Below are 19828 nucleotides of genomic sequence, written 5' to 3'. Positions count from 1 at the left end.
AGTTTGACTACTCTGGTGGGTTTTGGGCTACAAGTACTATCTCTAGTTGCCTAGAACCCAGCACAGGGTTGATCAGGGCAAGAAAATATTGCCCTGGTGTGTGAAAGTCAAAGAAAGTGGTTTAGAGTACGAGCCCATGGATTAGTTTGCATATGCATATGGAAACTATGGGAAAGCCCTTCCCAAGATCTAAGAATAGGCTAGCCTTGGGAGGGGCCATCTCTCCCAGTCCCCAAGGCCACAAGTGCCAGAGCATGAAGAGTGCAGACAATTAAAAAAAAAAAGTTAATACAATTGCCATGTGATGAATGAATGCCAAATACGTAAATACAGATTCTAAGAAAACACAGAACACTTTTATCTTTGTCTTACCTTATTCCATGAGCTACACCTCCATCACAATGAATGGAAGTAGTGAGAGCAGACATCTTTGCCTTGTTCCTGGTCTTGGGGGGAAAGCAGGAGCAGGGTGAGGTGCCATGGAGCGGGGGACTGGGGCAGTGATGGACATGAATGAGGAAGGGAGAATAGAAACTTAGGATAACTTGGAGGTAGACTAAGGCAGTATCCTCAGATTGTGGTCCACAGCTCATAGCCCTCACTCTGCTCCTGAACACACTGCTTCAGAACCTTCCCCCATGGACACCCCCCGGGCTAAAGAGCTGCATTTAGGCTCTGCCCATCCATGAATCACAACACACCAGGCCCTCCTTCTCCCAGAAGCCCCTCTGTGAGTAGAGCCACAGCTCAGCTGATGACAGGGCCCTCTGATTGCTACTGGGACAAGGGAGGATGAACAAGACCACACACCATCTGTGAGCAGAAATCATGCCTCCTAATTTCAAGTCTCACAGGGATCCCACTGGGTCCAGGGTCTTGAACATGACGTGGAATGGGCAGCTTGCGTCTAGTGGGAGCAGCAGGGCCTGAGGCACCCAGGTGACAGGTACTCTGCCAAAGTGACCCAGAGCCTTTGAGTAAACATGCCCTGCTGCCCAATAGAAGGGGCCGCGGCACCGCCTAGTAGGGTCCATCCCCTCCTTGGGTGACCTGGCAAAGAGGAGACTGTCCAGCCAGGTTCCACAGCTAGTGAGGCAAGGTGGGAATAAACTTCACGTGCCACTCCTCTGACAGGGCAGGCCACCCCACAGAGGAGCTGCCAAGAAGGCAGTCAGTCCCTCTCTTCTGTCCACCTTTCCAGCTGTTACCATTCACCCAAGCATCTTTCACAGCCCAGTGGACTCCATGTCATTAAGGCTGCTTCCTGATGGTGCCTCAGTTTCCTGATGGTGAAAATAGAGAAACAACAAATCCACCACACAGTGTTGTAGGGCTGAATCTAGATGAGGCAATGGATGTTTAGGGCCTGCCTCAGAGAAGGGGATTCCGTGAAAATGCAGAACCTGTCTCCTGGGGCCTGGGAGGAGGTGTAAGAAATGCAGACACAGGGACAGGGCAGGGGCTTCCTGGAAGGCCCTGGGAGAAGCGTGGGAGAAAATTAGGACTCAGGAAGCAATGGAGAAAGGAAGTTGGTCTTCTTGCTTCCACCTCCAGAAGATGAGGCCACTTCCTGTGATGAAATCATGTTCTCCAATCCTCACCATCTACTCAGTAAGCCAGTGCCAACCTCATTCTGGAGAGGGAGGGAGCCAAGCCTCCTGAAACTGGTACAAAGAGTCACCAATGGTCTCAGCTCGTGTCTTGCCCCCACCCACCAACAGTCACAGGCTGGCAGTGCCTTCAGTTGGAGACAGTCCATGGATTGTCAAAAGGTAACTCATTACTGCTCTGGGCTTTATTTTCCCCTCTGGTCAAGAAAGGCCCCAGATTAGCCAGGGCTCTCACAGCTGTGGAGGGAATCACCTAAGGAGCATTACAAAAATAAGGCCTTCTGGGGCTCACCCCCCAGAACTCTTGAGCTGAGGCTCAAGTTTGCATGGTGCAACTTGGTGGGAATATCCAAAAGGCTCTGTGGACTCAGCAAGACTGGAGTTTGAGTCCAGGACCTGCCACCTGAGAGTCACATGACCTGGGGCAGGGCTTCTCTGAGCCCTTGGTCTCCTCAACTGTGGAATGGAGGACACAGGGGCCTGTAGATCCAGTCTTGCCTCCTGTGGGTCGAGGCGTGGCCTCCAGAAGGCCCTCCTTTACCTCCTAACCCCAGTGACTCTGTGAGACTGCACAAAAGGAGCTGACCAGGGGAGGGAAGGAGCCTGGTAGACCTGGGTCCTGCGCAGGGGAGCCCCTGCTGGGAGGGAGAGGGGCCAAGCCCAAGTTGGGTGTCCTTGGTGCCTGGTGCTGGGGTTAAGGCCATCTGTCCACCAGTGGGTCTCTTCACCTTCCCTCTGTGGGGAGGGGGCATTAGCTGGGCAGAGTCTCATTGCTGCCCGTCCTCTGGCTGGAAGAGCCAAAGCTGGCCCAGCTTCAGTGCCTTTAATTGGATGACAGACAGAAGCTGGGAGACACCCAGAGAGCCAGTCAGAAGGAGAGCTGGAGAGACAGAGGCTGACTCTTGAGGAGAGGTGGCCAGGAGCTGAGGTAGAAGAGAGAGCCCACAGATGGCCATGGTCAGAACCATGGCCCACTATGTGAAGAAAGAGGCTGGGGGCCTCTCTCATGGCTCTCTGTGCGCTGACCACAAGGGAGGCGCTTGTGCAACGTAGGAAAAGAAGAAAGCAGAGTGATAAAGGAAGTGCTGATTACTCCAGGGGCTGGCGAATTTAGGGAAGCTCACCCTCTCTTGTTCTCCTGAAGGAGGCTGATTCATGTTCCACTGGACTCCCCGAGGAGGGACCTCCGTAGGACCTGCCCTCTGGCCTTGACAGAGCTACTTGGCTTCTCCTCTGCTGGGAGGAGAGTGAGGCAATGAGTCTGTCCCTGCTGCTGCCCCTGCTGCTGCTGCTGCTGCTGCTAGTATCCCTGCAGGCTGGTGAGTGTCTGGGACACCCTGGCTCTGCCGTGAGGCCCGGAGAGTCCCCGGGAAGGGCTGTGGCTGTGCAGCTGGAGAAGGGGTCTGCTGGGGTAGCTGACCAGGCCTCCTAGCCCCAGGGGGCTGGTCCCATAGTGCCAGGTCCTCCCCAACCCTTCACCCTCCTCTCTACCCCAGGCCTGGCAAGGGGGACACCCAGGCCAGAGGGCCAGTCCTGCCATCTGTCACACTAGTGCCTGTGGGTGAGTGTGCCAGAGGGTCTGGGTTATCTTCCTCATCTCTCCCGATGGCCCAAAGTCTCTCCTCTCCCTCCTCTAGGCAGCTCAGAAGCATGCAATCCAAAAACTGACTTTGGGGTCAAGCAGCCAGAGTCTCTCTCAGCCCCCAAGGGTGGCTCCATCTGCATCTCTTTCTCCTACTTCCACTGCTGGGACTTAGCCATGGATCCCAGACTGAGTGTAGCCTTGAGAAGGACACAGTTCCATGGAGAAACCATCTACAACAGTACCGTGCCTTTTATCCATGAGGATTACAAGAACCGGATCGCCCTGGACTTGAACGGTCAGAACTCTGGTGCCCTGTGTATATTGAACCTTCGGAATTAAGATGAGAATAGGTACTTTTGCCTGGTCCAAGTGAGAACGCTAAGAGATGGCTGGCAGGTGTGGCAGTCCATCCCGGGGACCAAACTCACCATCACTGATGGTGAGTCCAGCTGCCCGGCAGCCACCACACCCCCTCTGCACGGTGCCCTCGTCCCCCAGGCCTGGCCCAGGCCCCAATCTCCCTGCTTGTCCCTTCTCTCAAACTCCTCTCCCCCGCCCTCCCCAGGCCTCTGCCAACTTTACTCTTTCTCTCCAATCTCCCCAGATCTTGGCTGCCTTCCTTGCCCATCCCCCTCACTGCCCCCTCCAGAGCCAGTCCCCACCCCTACTCCCCCAGCCTCAGCACCTTCCAGGCTACCCAGTAATCCTCCCTCTTGCTCCAAGCTGGGCCTCCAGCCTTGCCTCCCTCCCCTCACCCCACGCTGTCCAGGTGGACTTGACTTCTTCAGGGCATGTGTCTGCCTTCCCTTTGTCGTGTGTCTCTGTGAACAACCCCAGCCAGCCCCGAGTCTTGTGTCTCCCCACAGTTACAGGCTCAGCCCAGCACACACAGCAGGTACCCAATCATGACCCAAGACCCCTCTTCCCTGGCAACGCCCCATTATCTCTTTTTCCAATACCCCGGAGTCCTTCTGCTCTGCTCCTCAGAACCTGGCCCACGGTGCTTCCTACCCCAGCCCCTTCCCTCCTCTCCTTTCCCATACCTCTCTGCCCCCTGACTCCTTGTCTCCCCCCATCCCTAGTCCCTACCTCTGCCTGTACTGTCCCCACTGTCCACTTCAATCTTGCTCCTCCATCCTGGCATGTAGACGTGGCATCTACAGCAGAAACATGGCGGCGGCTGCTTACCGCGCACTGTCTCGGGCTGAACAACTAGGTGTACATCACCCTGGTTCACAACCTTCCCCACAATCCCACAGTAATGGCTGGCACTGCTGTTGTCTTCCTGTTACAGATAGGGAAAGTGAGCCTCGAAAAGCCTAAACGCCTACCCAAAGTCACACTCATGGTGCAGATGGGACTTGAACCCACTTTGACCCCAGAGCCTCCACTCTTAACCTATTAGCTGCTCAGCCTCACAGCTGACCTGCTCTTATTGTTGTCTTCACCTATTTTCACCAAATCACGGGATGGGTTACAGTAACAGATGTTCCCATGTTATGCAGCGGCCTTGGGAACTTGAACTTAGGTTTGTCTGTCTCCAGAGCAGCTGGGGAGGGAGCCTCTCCCAGGAGCAGGCACTAGGGGATGCACTGTTTGTAGAATATTATCTGTAGAAAATTCCTTGAAAACTAAAAATCCTAGGTTTACTTTTTACAGTCACTTGCGCTGGCAATTTTGACAACGTATCACTGCTCCTGGCAGGAAGGACACTCTCCACGCTCCCACCCTTGGTAAACCACTGCCCCATCTGACCACCGTGCTGGTTTCAGAGCAAATAGAAAGTGGCTCACAGCCTGAATTTAGCAAGACAGCCTTGGATTTCTATTTCTGGCACCTCCTTCATATTCCCTTAAATGGCCTTGTGTTTGTTGGTTTGTTTAGTATAATTTATTGTCAGGTTAGCTAACATACCTTGTATACAGTATGATCTTGGCTATCAGAGTAGATCCCATGATTCTTTGCTTACATATAACACCCAGTGCTCATCCTAACAGGTGTCCTCCTCAATGCCCACCCATTTTCCCCTCCCAACCCTGCACCCCTCCAATCAACCCTCATTTTGTTCTTTGTATTTAAGAGTCTCTTATGGTTTGCCTCCCTCTCTGTAACAAAATTTTCCCCTTTCCTTCCACCATGGTCTTCTATTAAGCTTCTTAAATTCCACATATATGTGAAAATTTGATATCTGTCTTTCTCTGGCTGACTTCTTTCACCTAGAATAATACCCTCCAGTTCCATCCATGTTGTTAAAAATGGCAAGATTTCATTTTTTTTCATTGCCAAGTAGTATTCCATTGTGTGTGTGTATGTATATATAAAAATGGATAAAGAAGGTATGGTATGTGTATATATATGTATGTATGTATGTATGTATATGTGTGTGTGTGTATATATATATACACACACACACACACACACACACCATATCATTTTTATCCATTCATCAGTTGGTGGACATTTGGGCTCTTTCCATAATTTGGCTATTGTTGATAGCACTGGTATAAACATCGAGGTACATGTGCCCCTATGAATCAGGCACTCCTGTATCCTTTGGATAAATTTCTAGTAGTGCTATTGCTGGGTCATAAGGTAATTCTATTTTTAATTTTTTGAGGAACCTCCACACTGTTTTCCAGAGGGGCTGCACCACTTTGCATTCCCACCAGCAGTGCAAGAGGGTTCCCATTTCTCCACATTCTTGCCAACATCTGTTGTTTCCTGAGTTGTTAATTTTAATCACTCTGACTGGGGTGAGGTGTTATCTCAGTGTGGTTTTGATTAGTATTTCACTGATGATGAGTGATGTTGAACACCTTTTCATGTGTCTGTTGGCCATATGGATGTCTTCTTTGGCAAAGTGTCTATTCATGTCTTCTGCCCACTTCTTCACTGGATTATTTGCTTTTCAGGTGTTGAATTTGGTAAGTTCTTTATAGATTTTGGATACTAGCCTTTTACCTGATATGTCATTTTAAAATATCTTCTCCCATTCTGTCAGTTGCCTTTTAGTTTTGTTGATTGTTTCCCTTGCTGTGCAGAAGCTTTTTATCTTGATAAGGTCCCAATAGTTCTTTTTTGCTTTTATTTCCCTGCCTTTGGCGACATCTTGAGTAATAAGTTGCTACTGCTGAGGTCAAAGAGGTTGTTGCCTGTTTATTCCTCTAGAGTTTTGATGGTTTCCTGTCTCACATTAAGGCCTTTCATCCATTTTGAGTTTGTTTCTGTGTATAGTATAAGTAGTCCAGTTTCATTCTTCTGCATGTTGCTGTCCAGTTCTCCCAGCACAATTTGCTAAAGAGACTATCTTCTTTCCATTAGATGTTCTTTCCTGCTTTGTCAAAGATTAGTTGGCCATACATTTGTGGGTCCAGTTCTGGGTTCTCCATTCTATTCCATTGGTTTATGTGTCTGTTTTTATGCCAACACCATACTGTCTTGATTACAGCTTTGTAGTAGAAGCTAAAGTCTGGGATTGTGATATCTCCAGCTTTGGTTTTATTTTTCAGCATTACTTTGGCGATTTGGAGTCTTTTGTTGGTTCCATACAAATTTTAAGATTGTTTCTTCTAGCTCTGAGAAGAATGCTGATGCAATTTTGATTGGGCTTGCATTGAATGTGTAGATTACTTTGGGCAGTATTGACATTTTTAACAATGTTTATTTTTCTAATCCATGAGCATGGAATGTTTTTTCCAATTCTTTGTGTCTTTTTCAATTTCTTTCATGAATTTTCTATAGTTTTTAGCATACAAATCTTTTACCTCTTTTGTTAGGTTTATGCCCAAGTATTTTATGGTTCTTGGTGCAATTGTAATTGGGATCAATTTCTTTCTTTTTGTTGCTTCATTATTGGTGTATAAAAATTCAGCTGATTTCTGTACATTGATTACATCCTGTGACTTTGTTGAATTCATATATCGGTTCTAGCAGCTTTTTTGGTGGAGTCTTTTGGGTTTTCCATGTAGAGTATGATGTTGTCTGGAAAAAGTGAAAGTTTAACTTCCTCTTTGCCAATTTGGATGACTTTTATTTCATTTTGTTGTCTGATTGCTGAGGCTAGGACTTCCAACTAAATGGCCTTTTTTGAGAGGTTTTTGCTTTCTTCAGACCCCTCTTTCTCCTTCCCTGATCCTCCTAACTCTCCTCATCTTTCAGTTCAGTCACATTTACCATGAGTTTTTCATTAATAAGCTAATTTTTCAATTAATACAATTAATTGGATATTTATGCTCATATTAAAAATACAGGAAAGTAATAAAAAGAATTTTTTTAATGTTTATTTATTTAGAGAGAAAGAGTGTGAGTGGGGGATGGGCAGAAAGAGGGAGAAAGAAAACCCTGAGCAAGTTCCACACTCAACGTGGAGTCTGAGAGTCACTCAATCTCACTACCTACTGTGACATCATGACCTGCGCCGAAATCAAGAGTCTGAGGCTTAAGTGACTAAGCCACCAATGCCTCCAATTACGTGTTTTTTAAAAAGACTGCAGGGTGTCCCTTTGCAGTAATGTATCATAATGCACTTATTCAAGTCTCCTATATAAAGACATTTAGGTTAGAGGCTCCCGGGTGGCTCAGCCGGTTGAGTGTCCAACTTTGGATCAAGTCATTATCCCAGGGTTCTTGGGTTTGAGCCCTGCATCAGGCTCCATGCTGACAGTGTGGAGTCTGCTTGGGATTCTCTTCCTCTCCCTCTGTCTACCCACCCCCCGCTCATGCCTTCTCTCTGTCTCAAAAATAAATAAACCTAAAAAAAAAAAAAGGCATTTAGGTTGTTGCCACAACACAAAGCTGCAAAAAATACCCTGAAACACAGGCCTTTGAAGACTTGCCCAGTATTTCCACAGGATAAATTCCTAGCACTGAAATCACTGGGTCAAAGAGCATGCCTTGGTATTTTGCATTTTGATAGATATTCCCAAAGGCAATGCCAACCTATCCATTTTCCTATAGTGCCAATACTGGGTATGTCCCTCCACTTGGATCAGTAAAAACAAACAAGTAAATAACACCCCCATTGGCTTCTTATTTTAATCTGTATTTTTAAAAAATTATTCAGAATAGCCTCAGTGTTCTCATATTATAAGATTTAGATTTGCAAAGTGTTTTAGAATTGCAAAGATTGGGGTGCCTAGGTGGCTCAGCTGGTTGAGCTTCCAAGCCTTGATTTGGAATCAGGTCATGATCCCAGGGTCATGAGATCGAGTCCTGCATTGAGCCCCATATCAGGTTCCATGCAGAGTGTGGAGCCTACTTAAGATTCTCTCTCTCTCTCTCTCTCTCTCTCTCTCAAATAAAAACAATTTGGGGGGCACCTGGGCGGCTCAGTTGGTTAAGCGTCTGACACTTGGTTTCGGCTCAGGTCACGATCTCACAGTTTCCTGAATTCAAGCCCCACATCAGGCTCTGTTCTGACACTGTGGAGCCTGCTTAGGGTTCTCTCTCTTCCTCTCTCTCTGCTCCTCCCCCACTCACTCTGTCTTTGTCTCTCTCAAAATAAATAAACTTAAAAAAAATTTTGGGGGTGCCTGGGTGGCTCAGTCAGTTGAGTGTCCAACTTCGGCTCAGGTCATGATCTCACAGTCCATGTGTTTGAGCTCCACGTTGGGCTCTGTGCTGACAGCTCAGAGCCTGGAGCCTGCTTCGGATTCTGTGTCTTCTTCTCTCTTTGCCCCTCGCTCTCTGCCTCTGTGTCTCAAAATAAAATAAAGACATAAAAATTAAAAATTTTTTTAATTTAAAAAATAAAAATAAGAATTACAAAGTTTTCCATTTCTCTGTGTTCTGAAACCTTCTGTTTAGAAATTATCTATTCCTTGACTTTTCCAACAGTTTACTCATAAAACCTTCTGAGCTTAGAATCTTTATAAAAGGGAGTTAATGGTGTTCTCAATTTCATCTCTGACTACCTGTGAGTCAAAGTTTTTATGTTTTTTTTAACATTTATTTGTTTTTGAGAGACAGAGAGAGACAGAGCATGAGCAGGGGAGGGTTAGAGAGAGAGGGAGATAACAGAATTTGAAGCAGGCCCTAGGCTCTGAGCTGTCAGCACAGAAGTCTCCCACGGGGAGATCATGACCTAAGCCGAGTTGGACACTTAACTGACTGAGCCACCCAAGTGCCCCTGATTAAGAAATTTAAAAATGTTTTAATTCTCAATTGAGGGATGGTATTTACACTTTTATTCTTCATTTCTAATAAGAGTGGATAGTGAATTTGGTCCACACTTATCTGAAGATTTTATTCAAATGGGATTTTTTCCTTTGGCTTTGGTCAACTTTTTAATGGTCTATTAAAAGAAAATACAATCTGTTTGTAAGTCTTTATTAATTTAACCTTAAAAATACATTCCAGGTGGCTCAGTCGGTTAAGCGTCTGACTTTGCTTCAGGTCATGATTTTGCGGTTTGTTAGAGCCCTGCATCAGGCTCTATGCTGACAGCTCAGAGCCTGGAGCCTTCTTTGGATTCTGTTTCCCTCTCTTTCTGTCCCTCCCCTATTCATGCTCATGCTCTCTCTCTCTCTCTCTCTCTCTCTCGCTCTCGCTCCCTCTCAAAAATAAATAAAACATTAAAAATTGTAATACATTACAATATAAATTAGAGGTGCTTCACAGATGTTTTCTCACTGATTAGAACAATCCTGAAAAAGGACAAATACTGTTAGTTTTCACTTGTAAGAGGTCGGTCCCTAGATCAGTCAAAATCATAGAGACAGACTAAAACATGTGGTGTTTTTCCAATCAGACCGGGGCCCCCAAATATGGGGGGATGATTGGTGGAAGTAGGTGGCCCAGGCAGGTGAAAGGATGCACCCAAGGCAGAACAAAGGTGATAGAAGTTTTACTGACGACACCCAAAGGGAGCAGCAGACAGGACAGCAGAGGAGAGGCTGTCTGCAGCAAGGCAACGGGTAGGAGCCGTTTTGAAAGCGGGGAAGGTGAGGAGGTATGGCGATGTATGGAATTTTCCCTTTTTTGGGCCCTTGTGCCTGGTTGTAAGTAGCCCATTGGTCAGTTAGGGCTTATGGACATTTTGAGGTCACCTGATAGGTCTGTCTGTGTTCAGCCAGGGAATCCATGTGGGCCCTTTTGCCTTGATCAGTCTCCATTGCTCAAGCCTGTTGTCTAAAAGCAGCCTCTACAGAACAGTGGGTCTCAGTGGTGGGGCCGGTGGGGGGCAGGGAATGTCTAAGGGGTATGCAGAGTTTCAGTTTGGGGAAAATGAAAAACTGGAGAAGGATAGCGGTGATGGTTGAACAAGAATATGAAGAAATTTAACACCACTTAACTATACACTTACGGCTAAAATGGTCCATTTTGTTACATATATTTTACAATAGAAAGTATTTTTTGTCCCTGTGGATTTAGTGATCCCTGTTTGTCAGGGATGAAATGAGGTTCTGAGGTCACACCACGAATCAGAGGTAGAGTCAAGATTTAAGCTGAGTGACGTGGATTCATCATCCTACCCTATGTGAGCGCTTCAGAGTCGCTCCCCCTAACATTCCCCACCCTAGGGAACAAGGTTTAACAGTTTCATCCAGCTATCTCCAGGCCTCTGAGGCGGAATCTGCTAAATTCTCATGTTTTCTCAGCTGCCCAGATGACCACTGAGGGCCCTACCACCACCACACTGGTGGCTGTCACCACCATCACAAAGGACATGAGTATGGAAACCGTGGTCAAGGTGGCACTGCCCATTGCTGTGTTCAAAACTGCAATTTTGGGACTGGTTGCCTGCCTCTGGTGGAAGAGAAGCAAAGGTAAGTTATTCTGGGCCACGCCCCCAACCAACCTCCACACCTAGAGTGGTTCTTAGAACCCATCTGCCTCAGAATGACCGCAGGTGCAGGTTAGAAAATGCAGGGGCGCCTGGGTGGCTTAGTCGGTTAAGCGTCTGACTTTTGCTTAGGTCATGATCTCGCGGTTCGTGGGTTCGAGCCCCGTGTCGGGCTCTGTGCTGACTGCCAGCTCAGAGCCTGGAGCCTGTTTCGGAGTCTATGACTCCCTCTCTCTCTGACTCTCCCCTGCTCACGCTGTCTCTCTCTCTCTCCTAGAAATGAATAAAACATTTAAGGAAGAAAGGAAGAAAGAAAGAAAGAAAGAAAGAAAATGCAGATCCCTGCAGGGCTTGAGGTCGGGGCTTGGGAGTCTGCATTCCTAAAGGTCTTATCAAGTGGTATCTGTGTGTGATGCAGTTTGAGAACCGCTGCTCCAGACCAATCCCTCCCCACAAATCTGATCATTTTCTAGTTTTTTGTCTCTTAATCATTTCTCATCAGTTCTCAACTTTTGGTTCATGGGGAGGGGAAGGTCAGCCCTGGGAAGAGTAAGGAGAGAGCAGAAGGGAAAGGAAGTTGGTTCAGCTCAGCAAGCATTGGTTGAGGGCCTGGCTCTGGCATATATATATATAATTTTAATATTTAAAATTTAATTTTGAGAGAGAAACACAGCATGAATGGGGGAGGGGCAGAGAGAGAGGGAGACAGAATCTGAATCTGAAGCAGACTCCAGGCTCAGAGTTGTCAGCACAGAACCCAGGGCTCAAACTCACAAACCATGAGATCATAACCTGAGCCAAAGTCAGACGCTTAACTAACTGAGCAACCCAGATGCCCCCAAGGTCTGGCTTACAATTGGAGATATAAATGTGAATAAAACCTAGGTCCTGCTTTCAAGGAACTCAGTGACAGAGGTAGAAGAAAGGGGGTGACTGCCTCATTTAGAAAGGGCTGTGGTAGTCTGGGACAGAGGAGAATCACAGAGAGCTTCCTATAGGAAGTGACACAACAAAAAGTCTCAAAGAGTATAATAGAATTAGCCAGGTAACTGGTGAGGGTGGTGAAGAGGTCACTGTCCATTCAGGCATGGGAAAGCAGTGGAGGAACTCTAAGCAGCTCCGTGCCGTCAGGAGGCTGGAGATGGGAGAAGAGAACCTCCTAAATCACACCCAAGAGCCTCTGCTCCCAGAGGCAACATGAAGCAGTTTGCCATGCAGATACATCAGTCTGGGGTGGAGGCGCCCAAGGTGGACCAGACCAGTCTAATGCAGTGGCAGTGTGGGTGGAGGGAGAGAGCCAGACCTGGGAAGAGTTCAAGAGAGAAAATCAGTAGGACTCGTGATCAGGCTGGTATAGGGGTCAAGGGAGTGGGAAGAACTTGGATGAAACCACCCAGCAAATTAGAGAACACAGGAGGTCAAAGACCATGTTTGGAGGGGAATGATGATTCCTTAGCGGGGGACATGTTAGACATACCCATGTGCATCTGAGCAGAGATGTTCATCAGGAACTTGGATATATGCATTGATAGCTGAAAGAGAGGACAGGGCTAGAGACATTAATGATTTACACCCCCAACACCTTCCAATACTGATTTGAAATTCCTCTAAAGAAAGATTTCAGTGAGAGGAGATTAGCCCTATCAGATATTAAAGCGCAGAGGTGAGCAGCATAGACTCTAGATTGCCTGCACTCAAATCCTGGCTGGGGAATCTCTGGTGCAATGGTTGTATTACTCTGTGCCTCAGCTTACTCATCAGTAAAATGAGAATAATAATAGTCCTCACCCTGGGGGGTTGTCGTGACAATGAAATGAAATTCATTAAGAATAGATCCTGGCACAGAATAAGGACTATGTAGCACTAGTGCTTGTAATTATTAAGCTGCAATAATGAAAATGATTCGATGTTGTCATATTAATACACAGATAAACCAATGGAACAAAAGAAAATATCCCAAATACAGACAGGACAACAACAGACCCAAATGCACATGAGATTTTAGTAGGTTAAAAACTAGCATTTCTAATGAATGGGGAAAGATGAGTAATTCAGTACCTGGTGAGGGATCAATTGAACAGCCATCTGAGAAAATAATGTTATCTCATAATTTGCACCAAAATAAATTCCATGGAAATCAACCAAAGAGTTAATGAGGGGAAAGAAGCCTAGCACCAGAAGAAAGCATGTGAGACTATTTTATAACCATGAAGTGGAGATGATCTCCCTAAATATGACATAAAACCTAAGAGCCATGAATAAAAATATTGATGAAGTCAATGATATACAAAGTGTTTTTAATTTTGCAGAGGAAAGATCAGTGGTTGTCTCTAGAGTGAGGATGAGGGTTGGAGATGAAGAAAAATGTGACATAGTCACTGAGGAAATGGAAGACAGTATTTAAGATTTCAACGCAGATGAGAAGCCATAAACTCTGTAAAAGCATCACCGCACATGATCATGTTTTTCCCCATGCAGGTTAGAAACCTCTGGGACTTGTGGCGCCTGGATGGCTCAGTCGGTTAAGCGTCCGACTTTGGCTCAGGTCATGATCTCAGGGTTCGTGGGATAGAGCCCCGCATCAGGCTCTGTGCTGACAGCTAGCTCAGAGCCTGGAGGCTGTTTCAGATTCTGTGTCTCCCTCTCTCCCTGACCCTCCCCTGCTCACGCTGTCTCTCTCTCTCTCTCTCTCTCTCAGAAATGAATTAAAAAAAAATAAAAATAAAATAAAAAAAAAGAAACCTCTGGTACTTGTTCATTAGGAGTTATGTTCACTTGTTGGCACCAGAGACCAAAAGTAACAGCGCTTAAATAAAACTGCTATTATTGTTTTCCCTCATATAAAAGGATGAGGAAGCAGATATCAGGCCACTGTCCTTAGGATTCAGGCTTCTATCTTCCTGTTTCCTGTCCTGGCTACTGGATTCTTTCCTGAATGTTGCCTCATGATCCAAGATGGCTGCTTAGACTCCGGCCATTATTTCTGAATCCAGACAGGAAACAAAAGGAAGGAAGAAAAGAAAAAAAGACTATGCCACACCTATCTGTCCTCCTTTTAAAGAGTCTTCCCGAGGGGCGCCTGGGTGGCTCAGTTGGTTGAGCATCCGACTTCTGCTCAGATCATGATCTCACATTCATGGGTTTGAGCCCTGCATCTGGCTCTGTGCTGACAGCTCAAAGCCTGGAGCCTGCTTTGGATTCTGTGTCTCCCTCTCTCTCTGCCTCTCCTCTGTCCCCACTCTGTCTCTCAAAAAAATAAAACATTAAATAAATTAATTAATAAATAAAGAGTCTTCCTGAAAATCCTACCCACAACATCCTCCTGAATCTTACTGGCTAGGATGTAGTCCTATGGCCCACATCTATCAGTAGGGCAGCACACTGTCACCCCAAATGAAATCAAGGTTCTGTAACTGAGTAAGAAGAAATGAATGGTGGGGCGCCTGGCTGGTTCAGTCAGTAGAGCAGGTAACTCAGCTTGAGGTCGTGAGTTTGAGCCCCATGTTGGGTATAGAGATTACTTAAAAATAAAATTTTTTAAAAAGGTATGAAATGAATGGATATATGCAAATAGCATTCCCTGCCATCAGCCACATCTGGAATTAGAGCTGTGTCAGCTAAGTGTGACATAAGGATAGGGGAACACAGGCAGTCAGGGGGCTAGTGAAAGGGCAGGAGTAGAGAGTAGAAGATCAGCAAGGAGCTTGAACAGCTCGAAAGAAAGTAGATTATTAAGGACAAGAGTTCATGAGGTCAAAGCACAGATATAGCAAACAGGCTGATGGCAAAAGAGAGCTGGAAAGAAAGGAAATTGTAGCATAAAAATGACACTGGCATTTAATATTTCAGAGTTCTCAATCCCAGGGATTAAGAGTCCACGGTATGGTTGAGTGGAGTGAAGGTCACTAGAGTTTGGGGGACATAGGAGTCCCGTGTGTTCAGAGGGTTGTCCCTGTCGATGATGGGACCTCCCAGGATGGTATTGGGTGGTGGAGGGGATGTCTGTGAACCAGGAGCTGATCCTTGGGAAACACTGTAGACAGACCCAGAAGGACAGGAGGGGAGATGGTGGCGGAGGGACAGCAGAGGTTTCAGTGGCAGAGGTTGGAGAGGAACTGGCTGCAGTGCAGACACAGATTCCAGCCCTGAGGTTCAGGAGGTGGGAGAGAGAAACAGCCACCACTCCCCTTCCACTGGCTCACCGCCTTTTTCTTCATTCTCCCCCAAGATGAGGCCCAGGATGACATCGGCATCCTCTATGCCTCCCTCACCCTCTCCAGCCCCTCCCTGCACCCCTCCCATGAAGAGCCCCAGGAAACCCTGTACTCTATCATAAAGGCCCAGTGAGTGGGACTCAATGGGGACTCCCTGAGACTAAGCTGCACAGAGGGTCACAGCTTCTGGTAATAACCCGGGCCAGACACAGACAGCTCAGAAGCCAGTGGGTATGGAAAGCCACCCAGGATCAGAGAGAAACAGAGCCATCTGCTTCCATTCCCTCTTCAACTTCCCAGCCTTTGCCCACAAAAATAAAAGTACCAGTAGAATTTGCCTGAAGGCACCCAAGGAGAAACTGATGGCACCTCTGTCTTTTCCTTCTCACCCAAACTGAGCTATTAAGAAGTAGCTCACACCCAGGATTCCTCCTCCATTGCTGGTGTTCAGTGACTTCCTCCAGGCAGGAGACACCAAACACTGGCAGCCAGCGCAGAGCCCAGGGTCTGTCCCCTAATCTAACCTTTCTACTTCCACTACAGTAACAACCGACATGTACCCATATGCCTTGTTAAGTGCATCACTCATGTAAGCATCACCAACAACCTTATATGGTCCTGAATCCACTCACTGGAGGCATAAAGAGAAGACCCAGAATGGTTAGTGCTTTTCTCAAGGCCACGCACTTAGTAAGTGGCTGAGCCAAGATCTGAACGCAGACCTGCCCTTCTCCATGGCCTCCTCCCAGGACTCAGGTCTCACTGCCTTCCCAGATCCCTATACTGTGCTGGCCTCGCACCAGAAACAGGGACTTGCCACAGGGACCAGAGGGGAGGGAGAGATGCCAAGGGAAGCATGTGGTTAGAGATGAACTGAACCACTTAAGCTGATGACCTGTTTTATTAACACATAAACTGCACAGCCGTGACTTTAGCCAATTGACCTGTAGCCGACAATCCCACACTTAGCAACTTCTCAGGGACCCTCTGAGGGGCTCTCTCTGCTGCTCCTTTGGAAGCGGATGAGAGAGCAGCAGGAGGCAGGAGCACACAGCTATTCCTCAAAGAAGGCTGTGGGGAACTCCCCAGCGTCCTCTCCACATTGCGGCTCCTCCAGCTGCTCCGGCTCTTCTCCAACATCCTCCAGGAGTTGCTCCAGGTCCAGGTCACTGGAGGCTTCATCGTTAGGAGCAACACTTCCAGCCTCCTGAGGATACTGCCAGCCTTCTTTCCCCACCATGGGACAGGCCCCGAGATGAGCTGGTGGGGTCAGGCCCTGTGGCTCCATCCTGGCTTCTTTGTCTTCAGATAAGCTCGTTCATGCAGCCTTACTGTGGGGAGCTTCCTGTTATCTAGCCTGTTATGTTTTTCTCCCTCCTACAGCTTTGACCCATCGACTCCCATACCACCCTAGGGTCCCGCCCCAAAGCCCTCTGGCAGGACACCTGGAGCCTCATGTAGGTAGAGGTGAACAGGGAGGACTTTGAGTGGCACCCCTTTGTTTGCAGAGTGCACAGTCTCCTGGAACTTCGCCAGAGAGTGGGGAGAGACAGACCCTGAAGTCCTGGGCAAGGAGTCAGAGCTGAGAAAATTGCATGTATCTATTACATGACATTTGCAGGCATAACGCAAGCTCTGGAGCATTCAGAGAAGTAATTTTTTTCTTAGTTTCTGCTCTCAAAGGGCACAGTGCAGAGAGAACATTTCCAGAAAAAAAGTGTCCAACACAGGGTATATCTAACGCTCAGTGATAGAGAATGCACTGCAAGAGTTTGAAGAAGGGTTGGAAAAATCAGGGGAAGTTTTTCTGTAGATGAGCTGAGTTGAGCCTGGATCGCTGGATGGTACAGAACAGAGGGAGGCCAGCAGGAGGATCAAAGGCCTGCAGGAGAGAAGGAGGAGAGAAGTCTGGAAGGAAGCAGGCAGTCCTGCCAAACTGGAGCAAGGAGCTGGTCTTGGAGAGGACTGGACAAAACAGTTTGCAATGTGGAGCCACTGAAGACTTGCGAGTACGAGTATCTAATCATATGGGTCAAGTTTTCCTAAGAGTTTACACAAAAAAGAAGCTAAAAGAAACTTCTAAGAGTACAATCACTGTGGGCCGCCCCCCCCTCCTGATGCTGCTTTCCCACTGTTCCCGAGGCCTCTCTAATGGGTCATTTCCACCAATGTTTGTATCCACCCAGGACTCCTCTTTTCTGAAAACACAGTCAAAGCCGTTCGGGCAGCAAAGGGGTTGATTAGCCCCAGTGACTGAAGGGTTCCGCCGTGGATCTGGCTAGAATTCAGCACTCAGATTTCTCCCAGGGTCTTTCTTCTAACTGCTCATTTCTGCCCCCTACAGTTCAGCTTCATTCTCAGCCTCCACTTGGCCCCAGTGCCATGGGCTCTTCCCACAGGGTGGCAAATGACCTATCCTCTCAGGTCAGTGTGTTTTGCTTTTCACTTTTTTAGTTTTTATTTAAATTCCAGTTAGTGAACATATAGTGTAGCATTTAGTTTCAGGTGTACCTATAGTGATGTATGTAAATATAGTGATTCAACACTTTCATACATCTCCCATGTCAGTCTTGCAGGAAAGAACTAGACTTTTCCACTAGCTCCAGCAAAACCCCTAAGATGACCAAGCCTGGACTAGCTTAGGTGACCTGTTCATCCTGGAGACAGTCAGTGTGGCCAAAGAGGTGTGTTGGCTCTAGATGACCAGACCAGAGTCATAGGCAAGAGTACCATGTTCTGGAAAGTAAGTCGGGACTGGAATTGTATTTGTACAAGTTGAAAGTGCATAGTTCTCAATAACTCCCATCCCCTCCTTTTCATCCCCCTTACAGCCCTGAAGCTATTGGATCTACACTCCACATATCAGATGGGGCCGCTGATGGCCACGGAGGCACAGTGCTGCATTGGTAGGCCCACGGCTGGCCCCTACACTCCCTCTGCACACCAGTGCCTTCCTCGTACTCTGTGTCCCAGAAGCTGGGGAATCTGGCCAAGGGCCCCCACACCATGGTAGTTCTGAGGCTGGGTGCCCACAGCACCATCTTTGCTTCATTTATCTTTATCTGATGACTGGCAGGGATCTGGGCAGCTGTGGCTGCACTGCTGGTCTGGCAACCGTGCACTCTTGTGGTCATCAAACTGGCCAACCCCAACTACAGATCTATGTATAGCAGCTTCCTCTTTTTTTTCACCTTTGGTGACCTCCACCTGGCCTTTGTGCATGCCTGGAAAATAACTCCCAGTCTGGCCCTGTCCCCACAGCATCGACCCAGGGGACTGTATGGATGGAGGGCCTGGGGCACAGTTGTGAAGAGGGCCACAGCCAGAACAGCATTTCTGGGAGAAGAGAAGGTACCACTGACTTCTCTTGCCTGGAAGTCTGCAGTAGTTTCCTAACCAGTCCAGCTAATTCTATTCTTGCCCTACTCTGACCACTTGATTCAGAGTAGTACTTTAGAACTATCAGAACAAGAGTAGTTACTTTAAAAAAAAATTTTTTTTTTAGTGTTTATTTATTTTTTACAGAGAGACAGAGCATGAGCTGGGGAGGGGCAGAGAGAGAGAAGAGACATAGAATTCAAAGTAGGCTCCAGGCTCTGAGCTATCAGCACAGAGCCTGACACAGGGATTGACCCCATAAACCGTGTGATCATGACCTGAGCTGAAGTCGGATGCTTAACTGACTGAGCCACCCAGGCACCCCAAGAGCAGTTACTTTAAAACATAAATGAGGGGCGCCTGGGTGGCTTAGTCGGTTAAGCGTCCGACTTTCGCTTAGGTCATGATCTCGCGGTTCGTGGGTTCGAGCCCCGCGTCGGGCTCTGTGCTGACTGCCAGCTCAGAGCCTGGAGCCTGTTTCAGTCTGTGACTCCCTCTCTCTGACCCTCCCCTGCTCACACTGTCTCTCTCTCTCTCCTAGAAATAAAAAAAAAAAAAACATAAATGAGACCAAGTCACTAGCCTGCTCAATAGCCAAGGCTTCTCTTTCAGTACAAATCCAAACCCTTAACCGTGGTCCATGATTGCCCGGCCTAACTCTGTCCTCATTTGTTGCCATTCTTCCCTGGCACTCTACGATCTAACCCCAAAGTCTTGCTGCTCAAGCAGGTCAAGCTGTCCTGCCTCAGGACATTTATACCTGCTGTTCCTCTGCCTGGTATGCACAACTGCCAGATCCTCATATGGTTGGCTTTCTTCTCATTCAGTTCCCTGTTCAAACATCATCTCCTCAGAGGCTCTTCCTAACCACCTTAAATGAAAGAGTCCATGTTCCCATCTTGGTACTCTATCCCCTTTTGCCCTCCTTTTCTTTCATATCACTAAGCACAATCTGTAATTATTTGGTTTACTGTTATTGTTGTTTAATTGTTTTTCTCTCTAGAATGTAATCTCCATAAGGGACAGGGAGTTTGTGTAGGTTGCTCACTGTTGCATCCCCATGACCTAGGGCAGTGCTTGCAACATTGCAGATGTTAAATATTCCTTACAGATGGATGAAAGTCAGATGACTAAGGTGTTATTTCTAAGCCCTGCGCCTTCACAGCAAACCTCTATCTTATGAGAAATAAGCAATTGGCCCAAGTGTCCCCCTGCTGCTGGTGCTGCTAAGTACCAAATTTTATGATTATCACTATTA

At 47.3% G+C, this 19828-nt stretch overlaps 1 protein-coding gene across 1 annotated transcript; it reads left to right on the top strand.

The window, feature by feature from the left end:
- The first annotated feature begins 2219 nt into the window (after positions 1-2219).
- On the top strand, positions 2220-18709 carry LOC120225541 (paired immunoglobulin-like type 2 receptor beta). The gene is given in 5 exon segments (XM_039223730.1): positions 2220-2929; positions 3248-3634; positions 10794-10961; positions 17537-17616; positions 18024-18709. Coding segments are annotated over 5 exon segments (705 nt in total). The 5' UTR covers positions 2220-2865; the 3' UTR covers positions 18030-18709.
- Positions 18710-19828: the final 1119 nt, after the last annotated feature.

Source organism: Hyaena hyaena, unplaced genomic scaffold (genome assembly GCF_003009895.1).
Source record: "Hyaena hyaena isolate Hyena2069 unplaced genomic scaffold, ASM300989v1 scaffold_1438, whole genome shotgun sequence".
Taxonomy (NCBI): Eukaryota; Metazoa; Chordata; class Mammalia; order Carnivora; family Hyaenidae; genus Hyaena; species Hyaena hyaena.
The sequence above is the reverse complement of the archived record's forward strand: the minus strand, read 5'-3'. Positions and strand labels throughout refer to the sequence as shown.